This window comes from Ammodytes marinus (genome assembly GCF_949987685.1).
Source record: "Ammodytes marinus genome assembly, chromosome: 16".
NCBI lineage: Eukaryota > Metazoa > Chordata > Actinopteri > Uranoscopiformes > Ammodytidae > Ammodytes > Ammodytes marinus.
Genome location: NC_137220.1, coordinates 18,855,155 through 18,876,699, shown reverse-complemented (window position 1 = coordinate 18,876,699; position 21,545 = coordinate 18,855,155). Strand labels below are relative to the sequence as shown.

General features: G+C 43.9%; 1 protein-coding gene across 1 annotated transcript in view; it reads right to left on the bottom strand.

Moving 5' to 3' along the window:
- Window positions 1–21,545, bottom strand: part of grin2ba (glutamate receptor, ionotropic, N-methyl D-aspartate 2B-a) — a gene marked incomplete at both ends in the record, with an annotated part of 111,217 nt that overhangs the window by 80,664 nt on the left and 9,008 nt on the right. Inside the window, 1 exon segment of the mRNA XM_080043641.1 lies at window positions 5,975–6,595. Within this exon segment, the coding sequence (XP_079899767.1) occupies window positions 5,975–6,595 (621 nt within the window).

Sequence of the window (21,545 nt, the reverse complement as noted above, 5' to 3'; positions counted from 1 at the left end):
ATTGCTTAAAAAATGCAGATTATTGATTGACTTCTTGATCAAAACAACGGGAGTTTTAAGAATTGTGGGACCTTAAGTAACACTCACTGTTACCGACCCTGGATAATGCTAAATCAACCAGGACTGAAATCTTAAGAATTAAAGGTTTAATCTTTGTTTTGCAGCAAGATGATTACATTATGGAATCCACTTACAAAACAAACCATAACATAAAACAGCACAAATTAAATGGATTGCTTTCAATCATGAGCTATTGAATTAGGATGCTAGGCATAATGGTCTATAGTCATCAATAAAAGAACATTTCAGAATTCCTAGCTTTTTCATAATGAGTTCAATAACCACTTTTCTTCCAATAAGGAGATTTCAAGGTGAAGTTTTTTCCAATTGAAAATAGCCATAAGGGAAAGGGCTAGAGATATAGACAGAAAAACAACTAACAGATAAACACCAGGGAATAGGACTGGACAAAGAACGCATCAAAGAAAAGAAGAGAGAACATATCACAGATAAATAGAACAGATCAGAACACTGTTACAGGGTTTTTGCTGTGCTTTACTGGACACTACAAAACCCAGGAATAAACTAAACAATTACGGGGAGAGACAGGAGCAGAGAGAGACAGACAGACAGACAGCTGCAGCGAGAGAAGAGAAGAGAAGTAAAGGAGAAACACTCAGTGAGTGAGTGAGTGAGTGAGTGAGTGAGTGAGTGAGTGAGTGAGTGAGTGAGTGAGTGAGTGAGTGAGTGAGTGAGTGAGTGAGTGAGTGAGTGAGTGAGTGAGTGAGTGAGTGAGTGAGTGAGAGAGAGAGAGAGAGAGAGAGAGAGATGTCAGGCAAAGGAACATTCGCTTTTAATTCTCTTATCGCTTACCAATGCTCCTAATTGCGTCTATGTTTTAGCGAGGACATGTGATGCCAAGCCGAACAGCACATTACATTAATAGAGTACAGGACCTCAGTGATTACTACAACAATAGGTGCTATTGTAGAACATTAATTGGGAATATAAATGCGGGCACATTTATGTTCAAACCACCGTACTGAAAGCCCAAGAGGACGCAGTGAGTGTACCTCAGACAGGAAATGACGTCCGAACAAGTCGATTTCTTTCTGACTCCAAATTAAAAAGTAATATTCCCCCCGAAGCGTAAACTAAATACAGAGGAAAATGAGGTACGGACATGGAATTGCTCCACTGAATTCATTCACCCCTGTGCTGTGATTAAATGGTTCGACTCGCTCACTTCACACAAGCACACACATCCTGCACAAAAATGATCCCGGTGGACACGTTTCAACGCCAGTTGTACACCATCATCGAGCTTGTTTCCTCTGAACAATTCTGAACAATTAACACACACACACACAAACACACAAACACACAAACACACACACACACACGTGCTCAGTCACCAAATTGCTGTGTCTCTCTTCTAACCAAAAGCTTGGACCCCTGCAGGCAAAGGACCGCATTAAACGAGGATAAAGCTTGAATTATTTGGGCAAAAAGTTCATTGATCTGCTCCTGCTGTGTGTGTCTCTGTGTGTGTGTGTGTGTGTGTGTGTGTGTGTGTGTGTGTGTGTGTGTGTGTGTGTGTGTGTGTGTGTGTGTGTGTGTGTGTGTGTGTGTGTGTGTGTGCGTGCGTGCGTGCCTGTGCTGCTTTTATGTGTCTGTCTGAATGTTATATCATACTATCATTTTTCCATGGGTCACCAGGGTGGGCTGCTTTTCCTTTTTTTTCTTAATTGCTGACGATGTTACATTTAAATCCAACGCACGCTATCTCCCACCTCATCTACAGCAGCAGCATCCTCGGCTTGCAGATGAGCTTTCTGTTCGTATTATGTTGTGGCCCTGGGGTGATCAGCGACAACTACAGCTATTTGTACCACTACAAAGCCATACCTTCTAGACACGCTGAGGAAAATGGCTCGCCGTGTCTTGATAATACGAGCATTAGCCAAAGCTTTAGATCACACTGATTACTGCGGTCCAACAGACACTGTAGAGGGACTAGGATCCGGGTGGTGTTGGAAACGACTACAGAAAAAAGACTGGCAAACTAGAGCCCTGTTGGCAAGGTAACAACACACACACACACACACACACACACACACACACCCTCAAACTGTTGGATGCTTTCCCTCTCTCTTCCCCCGTCTCCTCCTCCTCCTTTATCTTGTCCCGTCTTCCACAGATGTGGCTGCAGCTGCGCTCTATCCATCTCTCTCTCCTCCTTCACTCCTCCTCCATTTAGACAGCGATTTCCTGAGCAAAGAGGCAGTTTCTCTTTTCTCGCGTATAACACTGGATGGATGACGATACACCTGCCAGTGCTGCACTCTCCCAGCTAAACACACGCTCTGTGTCACTGCCAGCCCCTCTCTCCGTCTCTGCTCCCATGCTTTGAGAGCTCTCATGCTCTTACTTACCGCCAGGCCCTCCCTCACTGATCTTACTTCATTGATACAGATGTGAGTGCCCTTTGCCTCCATACGTCTCCCTCCTTTTCCTCTCCTCCGCCAGCGCCTTCTTCTTTATTTTCCTGTTACTGCCCAAGCCACCTAGCTTCCTCTTTCCAGCCCTTCATCTATAAACACCCCCTTACTTTCACGCAAGTTAACTTTTTCTCTGCAAAAGCAGTAACTATGTACAGCTCACAGCCACTTCCCACCGGTAAGCTGCAAACACTGTGGTAGCTGCAGTGCCACTTTCTAATGCTGAGCTATACTGCTTCACTTGTTCTATTCAATTTGAATTTCTTGTATCGGGAACAGGTGTCAGAAGAGGCAAATAGTCACAAGGCTGATTGAGGGACAGTTGTGTTGCAATACTCTATCATTTATTGGGTATGATACTGGGTGGGGACTGTATCTCCCATTGACACATAACACTGTGCTTAGCTTTGTGTTTCATCCCAATAAATGTCATGTACGACTCCTTGTAGATGCATAATTGAGCTGAAAAAACATGTCCTCTTGATTCTGATTCAACCTGGCTCTTCACACAGCACTACAGTACAGCAGTCCACTCCAGAGAGTACGTTTTATGGAATTATCTTGTACCGTTCTCCCATATTCTCTCCCTGTTGTTCAGACTGCACTAAAATCCCAAAAGCTGTCTTCTCCGCCTTCTGTGTCACTCCCTGTTATCATCCTTCCCCGGGAAGTTTAATGAAAAAGGAGGGGTAGTCTTGCCAACTGTAATAGCTGTGTTTGGCCTTCAGTTTTGATGGTGCGATCGTTTGTGTTGGTGTGTTGGTGTGTGTGTTGGTGTGTGTGTTGGTGTGTGTGTGTGTGTGTGTGTGTGTGCGTGCGTGCGTGCGTGCGTGCGTGCGTGTGTGTCTGTGTGTGTGTGTGTGTGTGTGTGTGTGTGTGTGTGTGTTTATTTGTGTGATGGAGCGAGGGGGCCCAGAGATAAACACGTTCATATTGCAATCCCTATTTCCCAATCTCTTTCAGTCCATTTCGTCTTAGCACTCACTCACGATAAATTTAAAAACCAGATACCACAGGCCAGTTTTTATATAAATATACTCTAAAACTCAACCTTTCATTCTATCTTCCGCAATTACTCTCTATTGCCTTTTCTCTCCATCACTGCTGTCCATAAGGAAGAAAAATTCTCTCTCCTTGTGCTTTCCTTCCCTCCTCATCTCTCTTTATCTCTCAGCCGCTCACTTTGGGGCACATTTTCTTTCCTCCCTTTTCTCCTATTGTGAACAATGTCAAACTCTCACTGCATTCCAATACCCAAACTTCCCTACTATTTAGTATGCCAGAAAAAGATTTAGGATGTCCCATTAAATGCATGTCAAATGCTGTATGCCAAAAGTACCCGGATGACGTAATACATCCAATTGCATTTTGCAGTATGCAAACCAGCATACTTTAATATGTATAGTAAAAGGAAGAAGTACCCATGTGATTTGGAATGCAGTGGTTTGTGTCTTCTGCTGTTGACTCATCTGTGCAAAACCTCTACAGTGACCCCCTTCTTGTCCCATACCCGCATTCTTGACTCAAAGTAGAATTTCTTCCACCCAATCTCTTCCTCCCTATCTCAATTTCCCCACTTTTCCCCTATGTCTCCTCAATCTCTCTCTCTCTTCCTCTGATCCTCACTCTATCGTATTTTTCGCCACTCCAGTGTCTCAGCCCATTAGGCAGACACAAATCCGTTTGGAGACCGAGCCTGGGCGCAGCCCCGCTCTCCTGGGCCCTGGTGCAGCCAGGAGGAAGCTCTCCGGAGGGGCAGACTCTGGCTTGTGGCCGGGGCAATCCAGTTAAACCTCTGCCACATAACACTGCTCTTTCCTGCCTGGTGCCAAAAGAAATATACTGTCCCTGCACGCGTACACACACACGCACACGCACACACACACGCACACACAAATGCATTGCTTCACTGTGTAATGTTTACCTCCTACCACTACTTTCCATGTGATAAGACACAGACACATATTTTCATATGTAATGGAGCCATCCAGGTACCAGGAGGGCAAATGGGGATGATTTATATGTTTTTAGGTTAAACTGTTAATGGGGTTGCAGGAAAAGGACACATAGCGACATATTTAGAGGTTTAAGAAAGTGTAGAATGTGTGTACACATGTATGAGCATCGTGCTGTGAGGAAATGTGTGTACTGTAGACCAGTTTTTTGCATGTATGCTTCGACGAGCGTAGCTTTAAATGGGAATGGACGGTTCCCTGTCGTTTCTCTCCTTGGAGCTCTAATGAGAAGGAACAGAGAGAAGAGTTTCAGTGGTGGCCGCCGGCCTTGCTACGTCACTGTGACTCTCATCTCTGCTGGTAGAAGAACCTGTTGACTCTGTGAGGCGCTGCATCAAAATAGCGTCAAGCAAGTTCCCAACATGAGATGCTGAAGGTGTCAGTGTATTGATAAAAAGACTTTCCCTGCATGGAATCCAAGTTACATTTTGTTCTTCTTTAAGCGGTTATTAATTTTAATGCAGCTGGATGCACAGTGTACCAAATTAATTGGCATATTTTGTGGAATGGGGTCCAAGCCCATATCCCCAGATCCCAGGTGGACACAGATAAAGCAGCAGCAGATTGCTTTATCCCATTAGACAAGGCCTAGTAAATAGGCAGAGATCTAGCTCTCTGTTCTGGTGCAATCTCCAGCTGATCCCGTCACTGGCATCAGCACTGCTGGTAATTCAAGTCAGACACCACAGCATGCCCTGTCTGTCTCCCTGCCTGTCTGTCTGTCTGTTTGTCTGTAAGCAGAGTTAATAGAGTAAATACTGAGATGATAAATCATCTGTGGCAGACAAAATGGCGTCACTGTTTTGGCTTATGCAGGGCACTTTGTCTTCACAAAGTAGATCCCCTCTGAATCTCACAAGGGTTTTAACAAAGGTTGAGCCCGTTAAACTTCACTAGTTTCAAATCAAATGTCTTTTTAGAAAAATACACAGCGAAATGCTACAGAACTTGAGGCCGTGAAGTCAGGGGCTAGAGTCTTTAAATGTAGCTTTTGTTGGTGAAGAAAAATTCTGTGTACAGTGCCGTAATCCAATTGTGACAAGATTTCCCAGGAGTGAGAGAGATACAGCCAAGACTGACAGCAAAGTGCAGCCAATTGATACAAAATCCAGCAGAGATTTGAGGTAATAAAAACTGGCCCGCAAAAAAACAAACAGCATTACATCTGGCATAATTATGTTGAGTTGTTTTTTTATAACAATCAAATTAAACATTTTATGGAGTCGCAGCTGTCACAGGTGGGAGCAGGACACCATATGTATCTGTAGATGCCCAACACTTTCCATTCGCTGTTTTCAAGGTGAACCCCTCTTCATATTTTAACACTCAAGCTCCACCCATGCGTATTTCCCTGCACAATTATTGAAAGTGGGGACAACTTTTCTTTTTTTTTTTACACAACCTGTATGGTTTTCAGTGCAAGCTTATTGAAGAAAATATTTTTTTGGAGTGTCTTACCTTGGCAGCCATGATCATGGAGGAGCCCCCGCGGACTCCGAGGATGGGGATGTGGGTCTGGGCAGAGATGAAGTCCAGGATCTGGGCGATGGCCTCCTGGTCAGTGTCGTCCCCGAACACCACGCCCTGCAGCCAGTGCTCTGTCATGAGGTCACAGATGCACTTGATGATGCTCTTGGGGTCGGTCTCATTCATGGTCAGCACCTCCACGTTGGGCGCCATGGGCAGGAAGTCCTCCTTCTCGCGAGCCCCGCTCAGCGCCATCTCGCTGAAGTTGCCCACCAGGACCACGGCGATGCTGAGGCCCTGCAGGATGTTGTTGGGCAGCGCCATGTGGTGCGGAGGGGGCTGTGCGACGGGCACGTAATGGCCGCCACCGCCTCCCTTCTCTCTGCGTGCGTGGCAGGCCGCGGGCAGGTGGAGCAGGCAGAGCAGCAGCAGGAGCAGGCAGAGGCAGAGGGAGGCGCTGGGGCTGCGGTGGAGTGACGGGGGCGGGGGCGGGTGCAGGGGCCTCTCTGGCTCCCGGGTGATGGAGGGGGCGGCCCCGGCTGCTTGGCCCCAAGGCGGAGAGGGGCTGCGGCAGCCGTAAACAGGCATGGTGGAGGAGCGGGAGAGTGATACCTGGAGAGAGGGAGAAAGAGGAGAAGTTTAGTTTAGTTTATTTATTAAGTTCCCCATTTGCTTCTGGCTGGAGTCAAAATCAGTTTGTCAAAATCAGCGAATATCTCCTCATGATCCTCTACATGTTCGTACTGTGTGTGCACTGAAAATAAATCTGGTGTTAATACACAGCCTAGGCTCTGTAAACTGGTATGTAAACAAAGCGTATGCAAACAAAAGGGGCCCACAGTAGCGTGCAACATGCCCATTTACAGAGCCTAGGTTGTGTATTAACCCTGGATTTTTTTTCAGCGTACACACACAGTACGGACTAGTTGCGGATTGTGAGTAGATATTGACTGATTTTGACAACAAGCATTCTCCGGAATCGCTGCCTCCACCTTTAAACAGTAGCTTCTCTTCCTAGGTTACGCTGGATTACATACATCCATAACTTTTAAAAACAAACTTACATATAGAGAATTCATACTCCATCACAACATTAAATAAAACACCTGTCTAATACATTCAGTAGGTCAGTGATTTTCAACCAGTGTGCCGTGAGAGATCGTCAGGTGTGCCGTGGGAAATTATCTAATATCACCTAATAATCATTGTCGGGTGTCTGTGCTGTAATAAAGTGTGGCAGATAATGTAATACTCTTCTACCGTATTGGTCCGAATATAAGACTTTTTCCCCCTGGAAATAGGTCGTAAAAAGTCGGGTCGTCTTATACTCAGGGTCTAGTATTCGTCGTCCAGTAATGGACTGCCCGTTACCAGAGCGACCATTCAGCTTAATAATAATAATATATCTAATATATACAGCGCATTTCTCGCACTCAAAGTGCTTTACATAGCTTCAGGGCCTGTGTCCAAGTTGAGTTTATTTAATTTTTTTATCGGTTGGAACCAACACTGTCTGTGCTCTCGGAACCGGCCGGGGCATGCGTGTGTGCAATGGGAGAGATAACGCTTTGTGTGGAGAGAAAAAAAAGAGGCCCGGGAAATCTCCAAAGCCAATGCAAATCCTCGACTCATTATGTTGCGAGTCAACGTATCAGAGGCAGGAATCGGCTGTGCGATCGACTTTTACTGTGACTTTTTAGCTGCGGCAGTTGCAGTGCTGAGGAGAGATTGCCAACTACGCTTTTTACTATTCGGACCAATACGGTAGGCCAATATGTAGGTTATTATATGTACTGTGTTAGAGTGTCATTTTGTGTCATTTTGGTTGGTGGTGTGCCCCAGGATTTTGTAAATTTAAAAAAATGTGCCACGGCTCAAAAAAGGTTGAAAATCACTGCAGTAGGTCACACAATCATTTATTTATTCAATAGTTGAGAAAAGAAAGTACCTGAAGATGAATCTACTAAGTGACAAAAAATGGATAGATAGATAGCTTGAAAGTTCATTTCAAATCTTCAAAATCATTCAAATATATGTAATCTTTAGTGTGCTGTGCTATTTCTTGTGTAAATAAATAGCATTTTAAGGAGAGGAACTGAGAGAGATGAAGATAGAGTAAGAGAGAGAAAACGGAGGGATAGGCAGAGATTTGATAAAGAAAGACAATAATAGAAAACATATAGGGAAAGGGAAAGGGGCGGGGGCGGGGATGGAGAGAAGGAGATGGAGGTTAACATAGCACCATGCAACATTGATTGGACAAAGTGAATTGCCGAGAGGCTACATGCATCATATGAATCAGTGCATATCAATGTCAGGTCGCATAAATGGAGCACTGGAGGTAGAGAACCAAGCAGGAGAGGGGGAAACGTTGTGGAAAACGAGGCATTAAAGCCTCAAAGAGGGATGAGATGAGAGGTCACGCTTGGCACACATAAATAGTGTATAAACACACACACAGATACATGGTATGATGGCGCACAGTTTACGTGTAATCTCACACCGATCAATAATTCACGTGGAATTTTGCGAGGCAGCTTTACGGTATATATTATGGAAGATATAAACTCTCCCTCCAGATGAGATGCTGGCTTCTTGACAGGGGGAGGATGGGTGAGGGGGAGGGAGGGAGGGAGCAACAGGGGGATCGAAAGGTGGGGGGAGACAAAGATGCAAGTTGTACAGGGAACGTGGACAAGGGAAAGGGCAGACAAAAAAAAATTTAAACGGATCGACACCAACTCCGACTGATTGACAAACTGTCTGGAAGCGAGATGAGTGACACTCCAGCCCGAGACGCGGACAGAACTGACTGACGGGAAAATTGATTAAGTGATTGTCGGCATAGGCGCTCGGAGCAAACGGCAAGACTTTGATATGATACCCGCCCTCCTCCCTCAACCCCTATTGGCCTAGTTTAGCACTCCTGGCCTTTCACTGTCCATCCCTCCATCTCCCTCCCAAATTCTACTTGACTGTGTGTCTCTCGCTCTCTCTCTATCCGACTCCCTCTTCACCGTGCTTATTTATAGAGCTTTCCATTAATGGTGATGCAGAGGGGAGAAGGGGCAATTTGGGCTAGTCAAGAAAAAGAGAAAGAGAATAAGGGGAAATGAGCAAGATCCAGAAAAGACAAGAGGAGAAGAAAAAAAAAGAGTTGCATGGCAGCAAAGGTGGGAAGACGGCAACACCGCTGGTACACCAAGGCAGACATGAAAAGGAAGCTTTGTGGGAGAGATGTCTGTGTGTTCTCTGTATGTTTACATGGGAGTGAGTGGGAGGACACGTGTCCTCTCTAGCTTCTCTACATATAGTTGGTGTAGGTGTACAGTCGGTGGGAATGGATGTTCACTTCAGAGTTAACCAGGACAGTGGGGGTAGCAGTTGCTCATAAACTGCTTGCTGTGAGTAGTGTATTGTGTGTATATCTCAAACAGTACATGACAGCCTTGCTTTAAACAAGGCAGATGGAGGGTACAAATAAGAACAAAAAAAACACTAAAACAATAACCGCCCTGTGAAGCTGACAGCTAGTGAGACAGGAAATGACAAGAGGGGACGGAAAAAGCGAGAAGGAGATTGAAAGAGGGATAAAGGGATGGCGTGCGGAGATGACAGAACAACTTCTTTAGGGAAAACTAATTGCTGGAGGTTCGTCAGCTCTAATTACAGGTCCCCGTGTTAATAGTCAATTGCGCACCACTCTCCGGAAAGGATGGCGAAGTGGGTGGGAGGGAGGGAGGGAGGGGTGATGAGAGGCACAAGGAGACAGAGAGGGGGAGTGCAAGGAAACAAGACAAACCAAGGAGGACCTTGGTGAGATGCTAGGATGGTAAAATGAAAGTGTAGAGGAGAAAGGAATAAAGTATAGAAACCTAAAGGCAAGAAAGAGAGAATGGAAGAGACAAGGAGGAACAAGGAGGAAAAACACAGAGGATAGAGAGAGAGTCACAGAGAGAGAGAGAGATGCCCTCTTTGAATCTGGACTTCTCTGGCAGCACTCTGTTTCCATGGCAACAATTAAAATAGGCCTACATGCGCACACACATACAGAAACAGTTGATGGTCACAGAGATACACACACTTACACGCACATGCATATTTTGTAATAGGCATTGATCAGTCAATGCAGTGGTGTAGTCTCCTTAAAATGCATGTATTTCACACCTCTGACACATTTCTACACGTGAACACACACAAACAAACACACACACACACACACACACACACACACACAGAAAACTACTTTTTCCAGGTATATGCACTCACACCAAACTCCCCATCTCTCACACAAGCACACACACGCACTCCAGGGCACAGAATATATTAGCCAACACACTGTTTAACTCCAATGATCATTCAGAAAGATGAGGCCATTAAAAGTCCCACAGTGAATCAAAGCATGTCTCATAAAGAAACACAAAAGGTGTGGATTACAGTGTCGACTGTACAAGCGAGGTTACGACACTAAATGACCCCATTTCCCCGTCAGCTGGCCCCCCGCGTCTCACCCACCATTTGCTCCATTAGCCACACCAGCGCACACAGCAGCCATATCAGTGACACACGGATGGAGCGCAGATAGCCTCGACCAGCCCAAGAAGCCTGTGTTCTAAACCCCCCCCCCCCCCCCTCCTCAACACATGCGCACACACACACACACAGGCTTTTCCTACACATTGGGAACATTTCCTGAATATACAAACATATGTTACGACGCAAAAGTTTGTCTTTACATTTGCTTCATAGTGTGTGGATACATTTAATTCAGGTAAGGGGTTCTCATTTGCAGGAAAACGCATTTCTCAGTAATCAGAAACATCGTAATGAGCATACAAGACATTATTTCTGTATGTGTTATCAAGATACAGAATAATAAAATGACCTTAGGTGATTAATCGATTGTTTGATCAATAGAAAATGAATAAAGTGTATTGATAATTGATTCAATCTTTATCGAAAAATCGAGCTTTCAGTTTTTTTCAGCTTCCTTTACATTAGTGAACTGATGCTATGTATATGTTTTCTCAGGTTATCTGCTTATGTCATGAGTGTGTGTGTGTGTGTGTGTGTGTGTGTGTGTGTGTGTGTGTGTGTGTGTGTGTGTGTGTGTGTGTGTGTGTGTGTGTGTGTGTGTGTGTGTGTGTGTGTGTGTGTGTGTGTGTGTGTGTGTGTGTGTGTGTGTGTGTGTGTGTGTGTGGTTTGATCATCAGTGACCTGTATACATAAGCGTTCAACACCACCAACTCGCGTCACATTTGAAATAAACTATTACTCAATTGTAATGGGTGCATGGAAGTACAAACAAACCATCAACCCATGAGAAGAGCACAGATAAAAACACAAGAGATATACAGAATTCACCATGGGTTCGGAGAACATTTTGAACGGCTTCTTCTTTGCTATTTGCTGACATTTTACAACCCTATATATAAATCAATTCATTGAGAAAACAATATTTTTGTTGCCAGTGTTTCCTAGCTAAATTCACTGTTTCCCAGGATCTGCTTGGACGTTATTGCTTGCAAGACATTGTGATAAACCTACATAAATTTCTACTGTTACACCTCAATAGACTTTAAATAGGTGATTTTTAAACCAGGTAATATATTCATCACATAGTGGCCATGCAATTTTAAGACTGACCCAGTGAAATATCCTCTAAAAAAGGTTTTGCTACATTTCTTCTCCACTCCCTATTGCCTTGTTATGGCTGTTTTAGCCTCTGTTAGGGTACAGAGGCAACAAGGCATCCACCAATTAGGAACACACTGTTTCAGTCAGTTACCCACCTCAACCAAACACAACCAGGTACTAAGTGGGCCCAAATGGACAATAAACTGGGCCATAGTCATTAATGAACATTGAGGCTAACATGGCTCATATTGCTGGAGTGGAAAGTTGACAGAGAAGGGGATGAGGCATGACGCAGATATTTGAGCCATGTAATTCGCTTCCCTCTTCATGGTTTTTAAATACAAATATTTTTGTCAGCTATAAATCACACAATTAAGACTTGAAGGGAGTTCCCAGTGAATCTCTGCACGTGTCAAATGCAGACCAACGACCAAGGGCAGGTCATAGGTGGTCAAACAGACACTAGCTGCACACACAGGCACGCAATGCGGAAAAATTATTTCCAGTGATTTCCTTGCAGATTTAAAATAAAACAAACAGGCACCATTGTTCAAGGTTTGTATTTCATACAGTATATGTGACTGAACAGCAGTGCGTTGCACTCACAACCTATTCTGTTCTGGCAGTAATAAATCCACAGAGGACAGGAAGCATTACTGCCGAGAATAGTTTGTGTGCTTGTGGGCAGTGGGAAAGTGTGTGTGTGCATGTGTGTGTGTCTAGTTGATGAATTTGGTTTGAAAGGTTGTGAACACGATAGCATGGGCTTGCTCTCTATAATGCACTTTTAGAACTGACATTTACTGGGGGTTTTTGTTCAAAAATGTAAACAAAGGCCAGCAGAAAAATGTAACCTTAGCCGCTAATCTGTAGCGTTGAGACATCTCTGATTTAAAATTGATTTGACGGAGGGCAGCACATGATGATATTCAGAGCATTTTTCAGTCTGTGGTAGCGTATTGAGAAGGTGAGCCCCCCTGCTGCCCTGAGGGATGTGACCGGGCCGCAGCACAGGTCACTGCGCCGCATACAGATGAGAAGAGAAATCAGCTGGATGCTGGACTCGCTGCCAAACCTGCGATACCATACAATATGGAAGAAATGCCGGTCTAATGTGCAAACTCATTATTAAACTGTTCTGATTAATATTCATGTCTGTGCAGCCTGCTGTGGAAATGGAAGGTGTGTGTGTGTGTGTGTGTGTGTGTGTGTGTGTGTGTGTGTGTGTATGTGTGTGTGTGTGTGTGTGTGTGTGTATGTTTGGACCTATGTCTGTACATTATGTTCTGAAGCAGCCACTCACAAGCCCCCTCACCAAAGCTGACCAGCCAGGGTTTTCGAAATGCTCGATGAGGCTCCAGGGCCGATCTACTAGCATGTGTCCATTTCCAGAAAGGGGGCGATGCCGAAGTGCCCATCCATCCTTTCCTCCTCGAGTCTCCCTCTCTTCTTCGTCCATTTAAACTCTATCTCTTTCTCTCCCTGTTTTTATCATTTTGTCCCTTGGAACAAAGCTCCCTCTCAGTTCTCCCATTTATCTGTCTCTTTGCACCCGCACTCTCTCGTCGCCCTCTTCTCATTATGTGGTAAGTGTCCAGTTTGTCGACGGTGTTATTTGCATGAAAACCTGAGGACAAAGGCGACTGACAATTTTTCACATTTATTGCCTGGTTTGATATTTAGGAGGATGGCGGAAGGTGGCACCCAGACACAATCTCTATACATCTCTCCGGATGACTACAGACCAACCATGGTGCGAGTGCATTATCTTGAGCGCTAAGTCAGGCGTGCTGTAGTGGCTTCACTTTGCCTTTTAATTGAAATGAGAATGTCAGGACGAGAGGTGCAGGTATCAGGAGCGGCGGCAGCGGCAGACTAAGTAGCAGGAGTTTGAGAAATTGCCCGTTACGTCACACCCACGCACACTTGAGGCCACTCGCGAGAATAATTCCTTTTGTCTGTGGGAGCTTGTGCTGTTATTATATGAGAGATGAACAGATGAGGAGGACAAACTTTATCTGGCGCTTTTAGCATTCTGCAGGTAGAAGGAGACATTGTTTAGACACGTTGCACCACATTGGGCTTTTCTCTGTGTTTACGGGGCTTGAGCTTTAGGCCCTGACCCACAGCAAGTGCTGACAGGAGATGAAAGAAAAAAAATTACCTGGACAACCTCTTTGTCCACGAAGCGGCGAGACCTGGGGGCGGCTGATTACTCACACACTCACACAGCCTGTGGTAAGGTGGTGGGTGGGAGGAAAAGAATAGGCTTCCCGGGGGCCTGAACTTTAAAGTCTCAAGTGTTATTAAAATTATTTCTAGGGTCACTTGTGTTTTTCATGGCTTTTAAACTGGCTGTTGTGCCTCCTAGAGGGAAGATATTTAGTGATGCTTCAGGTTGATCAGCGAATGAAAAGTGTATGTGGGATAATTACACATACAGATGTTTGTTATATATAGAATAATTATGGAAGGGGGAGAGCAGCAGTCACTTTATGTGCATGAGGTCTATGATTACGCCTTTGCACACATTTTCTACGTTATTTATAAGTTAAGTGTCTGTGTGTGAACTGTGTGTGTGTAACCTGATGTTCCATGTCGTGTTTGAATAGGAAGAGTCCTGGCTGAGCTCCCTTATCTGCCTTTGCTGCCACTGTGCAATGTAAAAAGTGAAACTGTGTCTGTATGGAAGTAAATGTGTCTCATCGGACTTTGAAAATAAAAAGCCATTGAATTTTAAGCACTGAATATTTATGCATTGAAATAACGTATGTGAATTGTTTGCCTCTGAATTTAAGTCATTACATTCCAAACAACTAATTTTCACCTTTATTTTACAAAGTTCTCAAATTCAGGCAGATTAGGTTTTAGCCATGTCAAACGGCAATGCAAGTAACGATGGTGCTTCGGTGAGTACAAACATGTTTCTTTATAGGGAAGAATAAAATGGCTAGCATATATATAGAAACATGTTTGTACCTGATTTGCCTTCCTGCATCAGTCAGGGGTATCCAAGGCAACAAGCTAATATTCCCACTCGCTCTCTTTGTTTGAACGCGATCTAGCATCTATGATCGATTGCTCTTCCATGGGTCCCCAAAGTTTTACTCTGAATTTCATACATGGGATTTTGCAGTTGAATTTGGCACGTTGAATTTTTTAACGTTGAATATTTGATTTAGAATTTGAGAACACTGTAAAATAAAGGTGAAAATGAGTTGATTAAAATTTTATGAGTTAAATTCAGAGGCAAAAAATTCAGATACGTTATTTCAATGCGGCAAAAAATTCAGATACGTTATTTCAATGCATAAATATTCAGTGCTTAAAATTCAATGGCTTTTTATTTTCAAAATCCCATGACACACATTTACTTCCATATGTCTGCATCTCCTCTCTAGGTGCTGCCGAAGCCACAGCCAAGACAAGTCTGACGTCACGTGACATATGTCATGTGTGTGATTTTGATGGTTTCCTGTCAATATGGCCTGAGTTGAAGACCATTATCTAGATTAAATTTAAGCTTAAGGGTTAGATATTATTGCTATTGTGATATTGTTTTTGGCCACTTTGTGGTCAATTTAAATTATTATTGAACAATTATTTAAAAATTATGCAATTGATTAAGTTCACTCATTGAGGAATTAAGCAGTTGACTACCAAATAGCACAAATGTTTAACAAATAGCAAGCAAATACTGTAATATTAAAGGCATACTTTTCCTTCATCTGTCTATCATGAGAGAACCAAAGAGTATCCAGTCCCATCAAAGAGTGTGCAGGAAGATGACAAGAGAACAGCAGGCAGGGGCAGGCAGTGGGTGCCTCCATAAAATGGAATAAAAAGGAATTGCTTAAGAATGGACTTAAGCAGACAAGCTGAATGTGATCCATGCTGGCTGGCTTAATGCCAGAGTCTGTAGATCTTGTTCTGGATGCAATATAAGGTTAGGCCTTGGACAAATTGTGCTGCCTCCCCCAATTACAAGACAGTAAGAAGTGTCCTTAATTAATTAATAGAGTTATGAGGATCTTAAAGTTTCGGCTGGCCTCCAGCCAAAGCTCTGTGCAACTGTATACAAGAAGCAGAGGGGATATCATGTAAAGACATGAATTTTTACAACTTCCCAGAGATATTTAATCTTCCCAGCATAAAAGAGTGCCAACCACACAACTTTTCTTTTAGTCAAAAAGGTTTTATAACTGTATTATCCGCTTCAAACTCTTTTTCAATCTTCGCTCCTTAGGCATTTTTCAAGGTAGTGCAGCCCCTCCTAGGCCTTACCATAGAGACAGTGCATGAAATAGGCCACGCCCATCGTGGGGGAAACCGTTGAACTTTGCTTTCTTTAAAGCTAAGACTCTAGTCTGTCTATATGAGCTGTTTTTGTGAAAAATTATTGAGTCATTTTCAATATTGAGGTGTTTTTTTCCCATCTGACCTGGCGCTATACAGCGCCAATGGGTGAGAACCCGGAATTACACCACAGAGACATGCCAGCAGAGGAGATGCACTTTGCGTCTGAGTTGTTCATGATCAGAGTGTCACAACCGGTCACAACATGCCTAAAAGCTGTTGTGTGTTGAGCTGCACACTCAACACAAAATATTAAAATGTAAAAATGTGTTTATACGGTTTGTAAACCTAAGAAAAAGCTGTGATCTCTTACGAAGGAAACGGTGGATAAGAAGAGAGGACGCCAGGATCAATAGCCTACACTAACACCACTAAAGTGGAGGAAAACTTTGAGACCCCGACACTAAATACACTTATAAGTGTAGTAGAAGTCTTTGGGTATGTGGCACAGACTCGGGTCCATTCATGGGAAGTGACTTCGGGCTCGGTTCCGTTTGCCGCGGGTCTAAGTCGCGTTTGTCATCCATCACTGAGACAGAAAGTGGACGTTTAAAATGTCACTGTTACTGGCTGGATTAACTGTTAGCCTGCTGTTTCTATCAGCAATAAGGAAGAGGAATAACGTTGACAGAAATCCTGCATGGATCATACGTGAGGGTTAGCCTACAGCAGAAGGCTTACATTAGCATACATTAGGTAAGAGTTTTGTCTCGATATTGAAAATTACTCAATCATTTTGAACACAAACAGCTCGTATAGACAGACAAGAGTCGTGGCTTTGAAGAAAGTAACTTGTATTTGTGAAAGGCATGTCTTATTAAGTTTTTATTAAGTTTGTTTGCAGAATACAGGTGTCATTCAATACAAAGTGAATGGAGCGCTGTGAATTGTTTTCCCCCACGATGGGCGTGGCCTCAGATTATGACGCGTTCCGCTCTGTCTCTATCTGCAATTATTTGCCCTAAAATTACTACTGAAATACTCAATTTATTTAAGTATCTTATCTTATTCATTCATGCTCATTCTCAAATATCTGAGTTGTGCTGTCACCTGCTCAGGCTGTATTGCAGGAAGTAAGTTCATTGGTAAAGTAGTTCTGGATGGTGTGAGTTTCATCCAATGCTTCTGAATGTACATTGGAGGAGGCTCTATGATGGGCAAGCCTTGATTACTACATATTTCAGGTGTGGTCTTAATGATCAAAACTGATTCCTATTTAAGATGAGGCTTTTTGTGTTGCAATGGTCACTTGCAAACCAGACATTTTACATCATAGGCTACTGTATATTGCACCCAGTTGAATACCCACAATTCAGACCTGCCGCCCAAGCTCCCAGCAGCTGTTCCTGGCAGTGACCAGGCAAATCCCATCCAAGGATGCTCCCTTAGGACCCTACAGTGTAAGGGGAAGAGTAGGCCATCAGCATGGGCCACGGACTCACTAGGCTTATTAACTGGACAGAAACAGTCAAAATAAAACGCATTTTCTCCTTGCTTCCTCATCTCCTGTTTTATCAACTTGCACGTTCGCACACACTTCAGTGTGTGTGTGTGTGTGTGTAAGGATGCATGTTCGCTGATAACCTTTTTCCATCTACCATCAACCTTTTTATTTTTGCACATCAAGTCTCCTATGGACACAGGGACACTTAAAACACTTGAGATTGACAAATGTGTTTTGACAACACTCGGGGAGTTAAGCACTTGGTCTCCAGGATCTCTCCCAGGGACACGTTTCTATTTACACCTACTCTGCCCCGCAGAGGAGACGCTTAATCTTCTCCATGATTTGTGGCTTCAGCTCCCAAATCCCTTTCCCAACTCTCTTCTCTTCCTCTTCCCGTCCTTACTTTTCTCTCCGTTCTGCTTTCCGTCCCTTCTTCCCCTGCCACCCCATTTTATCTACTCGCCTTCTCTCTCTTCTCGTCTGCCTTGCATCAGCATTAGTGCTCGGGTCCATGCGTCACTGTGAAAGACCTTTACAGGAGGGTTTATATGCGTGGAGTTATGCAGCAGATTGTCTGCAGGAAGGTACGTGGGCTAGGCTATGGGAAAAGTGTGGTGCATTCAGTGACCCCCATGCCAATAACAGCACTGTAATCACTTTAAATGTGTTTTATTGTCAGCTTTTCACAGATTAGAGCCACTATAATCTGTCCTCCTCTATCCATCTCATTCCAAGCTGTTATTTTTGGCAGCAGGATTCTGCCTTTCTGGATTAGTAGGTGTGTTTTTTTTCCTTTTGGTGGGTCTGAGCTTGTTTTTGTGTGTGCGTGCTAGTCGTGAGAATCTCTAACACCCTATTGTGTGAAGAAATTAATCTTGACTGAATGTGTATCGGTTTCTCAAGAGAAGATGCTGAAGAACTGTATTGCTGCGTTGTGCTCAAAAATCTGCCTCTTCCAGTGAAAATCATCATTTCATGGGTACGCTCAGATACATCAAAACCCCATCCCTGAAACATGCTTAAGCAAGAACATGGCCTAATCCGCTAGTGCACTGTGTCGACCGTGTCTGCCAGTACAATACACACATCTCTAACCCTTTAAAAAGGAAGAGTACAATAAAGACACAAGAAGACTTAAACTCTCAGTAATTAATCATTGGACACAGCCTAATTATTTGAAAAGACTAAAAGCCTACACAACATTCTGCAAATTCTTCCTTTTTTTTAAATAGTTTTTTTACAGCATCAGAGTCCATTAAAATGATCAGCCACCCATTATCTTCTTTACATCACCTCTGCAAACACACTGTTGGAAAGCTATCTTCTCTCTCTCTATATTTCCCCTCAGGCTGAATATTGACTGACGACTTTCATTTTCGGCTATCAATTTTGTTGCTAATTTTACACATTTCAATTAAACCCAGGTATTCTTGCACGGACCTGCTATGATTAGACACTGCCTGAGGATGGATTTCAACATGGGGATGCGCAACTGCTGGTTTCACTGGGGTTTTTTTTTTGCGGGTGTTGTTTTTTCGCATGATCATCACAATTTTTCTTGCAGACGTAAGGCTGTCTCTCACTGTCTTCCCCGGGCCGGGTGTCTCTCTGCTTGCGGTATGATAATGATGAAACTCATGACATCTACAAGCACCTCTCCAATGGATGTCCCCCGGATTTAATCCCCTTCAATGCTCAGCTTGAGAGTCAGACGCACAAGCCCGGAGAAGAAAATACTCGGCAACGCTACGAGACAGACAGACAGACAGACAGACAGGCAGGCAGCAGCCACAGAGATACACAAAGATACAGTTAGTCAAACTGGCCCGCTCACAGGCAGGAAGAGAAGCAGACAGGAACAAACACAGACACAGGTGAACACCTAGGCATTGTGGATGGCACCAGAGTTAAACTGGTCTCTGCAAAGCTAAGACGGCTTTTCCAATCCGAGGAACAGTATCACAGGATTTCTACTACAGTCACACTATAGCTATAAAAAAATGCTTTGTTGATGCCAGATATGTTCTCTTTGAACTGATAATATTGCCATCCCCTAGATCCAAGCTGATTTTTTTAAACATCTTTAACTAGTAGAGTAGAGAGTAGAGTTATTTCTCTCCTGCTCCTGTCCACAACAAGGTCAGCAGAAGTCTTCACCTGCACAATGACAGCCTTGCATCTGGTAGAGAGACCATGTCTTGTCAAGGACCCCTCAATAGGTCAGACGCTGCCTTTAAGGACACACATAACAGTTCCCACTGTGCCAGCCTGATGGCAAGTCACGTCACTTTAAGACGCCAATCAGCTGTGGAACATGAATCAATACAGATAATCGACAGATAAACTAATGGTGAGATGTTATACCAGGCAGATACTGTTTTATCTTTTTAACATCGTTCTATTGTCCGAAACAAAGAAAACAAATGGAACTTTTACATTGCAGTCATTAGGATACCAAATAGAATCATCAGAATATTTCATCTTAAATGTAGACATAATATAAAGACAACCCTGCACTTGAACTAACTTTCTTTGCAGTTCAATGATGCGCCAACTGCAAAAAGCAATATAAATATTCATAGATGCAAATATAGGCAAATGGTGCCAGTGACTAAAGGGGAGCATGTGTAAAAGATGATCTGACTCCGGCTCAGGTCAGAAGACTTCCAGAGCCTCTCGGCGCCTGTCGCCATGACTACCCGGAGGACTCCATTTGCAGCGCCACAGTCAGCGGAGGGAAGCGCTCCAGTACCTTCAATTAGCAGCCCATTATCATTCATGAGTTTGTTTGTGCAAAGCTGTAAGATTGAATTCCAGTTAGGCCTCCCTCCCCCGTCCCGCCTGCTGATAGAGTGTAAAGGGAAGCAGAGGCATCGGCACTTCGGTGGCGGCGGCACTGACGCGCTCCATTGCGCTAATTTCTGCTTCGTGGAGGCTTGGCTCATCCCTGTATCTCTGTAGGACGTGTCAGTTATTCTTGCAAGACACCCAAAAGGTCATAAATTAGCAATAGGGCTCCTTGAAGGAGACATGCTGTTAAGCTTCAACCTGGTGGTACTCTTAAGAGGAGCTTTTAAGACTCACTGTTTTGCATACAAATATATTCATAGATTAGTTTTTTTCTTATTTCATTTGACATTATAGTGCTCCCTCTCAGGCCCAATATGCTCTTCTCGCAGCCTCTGTCTTCACGAAAGGCATAAAAAAACAGCAGCCATTTTCATGTTTTGATGCATTCACCGCTGGTCTAATATGACCAGTGGACAAAAGCTCTTTCTTCACAACATCATAATTCTCTCTCTCTCTCTCTCTCTCTCTCTCTCCCGCTCACTCTCTCTCTCTCTCTCTCTCTCTTCTCTGCTTTCACTGCACCATCCAATACCACAGCAACATATTTCACTTGATGGACTTGATTAAAGGAGCGCTAGTGCGTGGTAAACAGGGCCCACTGACACACTAGAGTGTGTCTGTCCTCTTAGCTCTTTTGTTTGATGTAATGGTTTTGACCCCATTGGCGCCGGAGCATCCATATTGAGTTATTACATTTATGCAACCGCTAAGCTCCTCAACTATTTCACAATGATGTCAACCTGCGGTGGCTGTGTATGGCCAAGGTCTGCTGTGGGCCTTCTCCATGTCTGATGGGAAATCGAGGGAAACAAGAGAGTGAGAGAGACAGTGAGAGTAAGTGAACCCTGTATATTTTATTCAGCGGCAGCAGAGTACAGTTCATAATCAGAGCTGACTGATTCACAGTTTTAATTAAAAAGCAGCCTTATAGTGCCGTGGGTAACATCTTGATTTATGAAGACCCGAACACAGACCCCCATCCACCAGAAAGGAGGAGGAGCAAAGGGTTGCTGACACTCTCGAGGAGGAGGAAGTCCAATCCATACATCGATATGGGCGATATTACAGTTTGAGCTCAGTATAAGCATTCAGGTTGGATTACAAGTAAGAAGAAATGGCCATAAAGAAATGCCAAAGATATGTCCGAGGTGATTCAGAAGTAGTGCCACCTCGACATAGAGTGTCTGCCAGAAGGTGGTAACAAGGTCCCAATTCTTTAATGAGCAAATTTAAGAGATATTTATCAAAAAATGGTTTGACTATTCGCCTCAT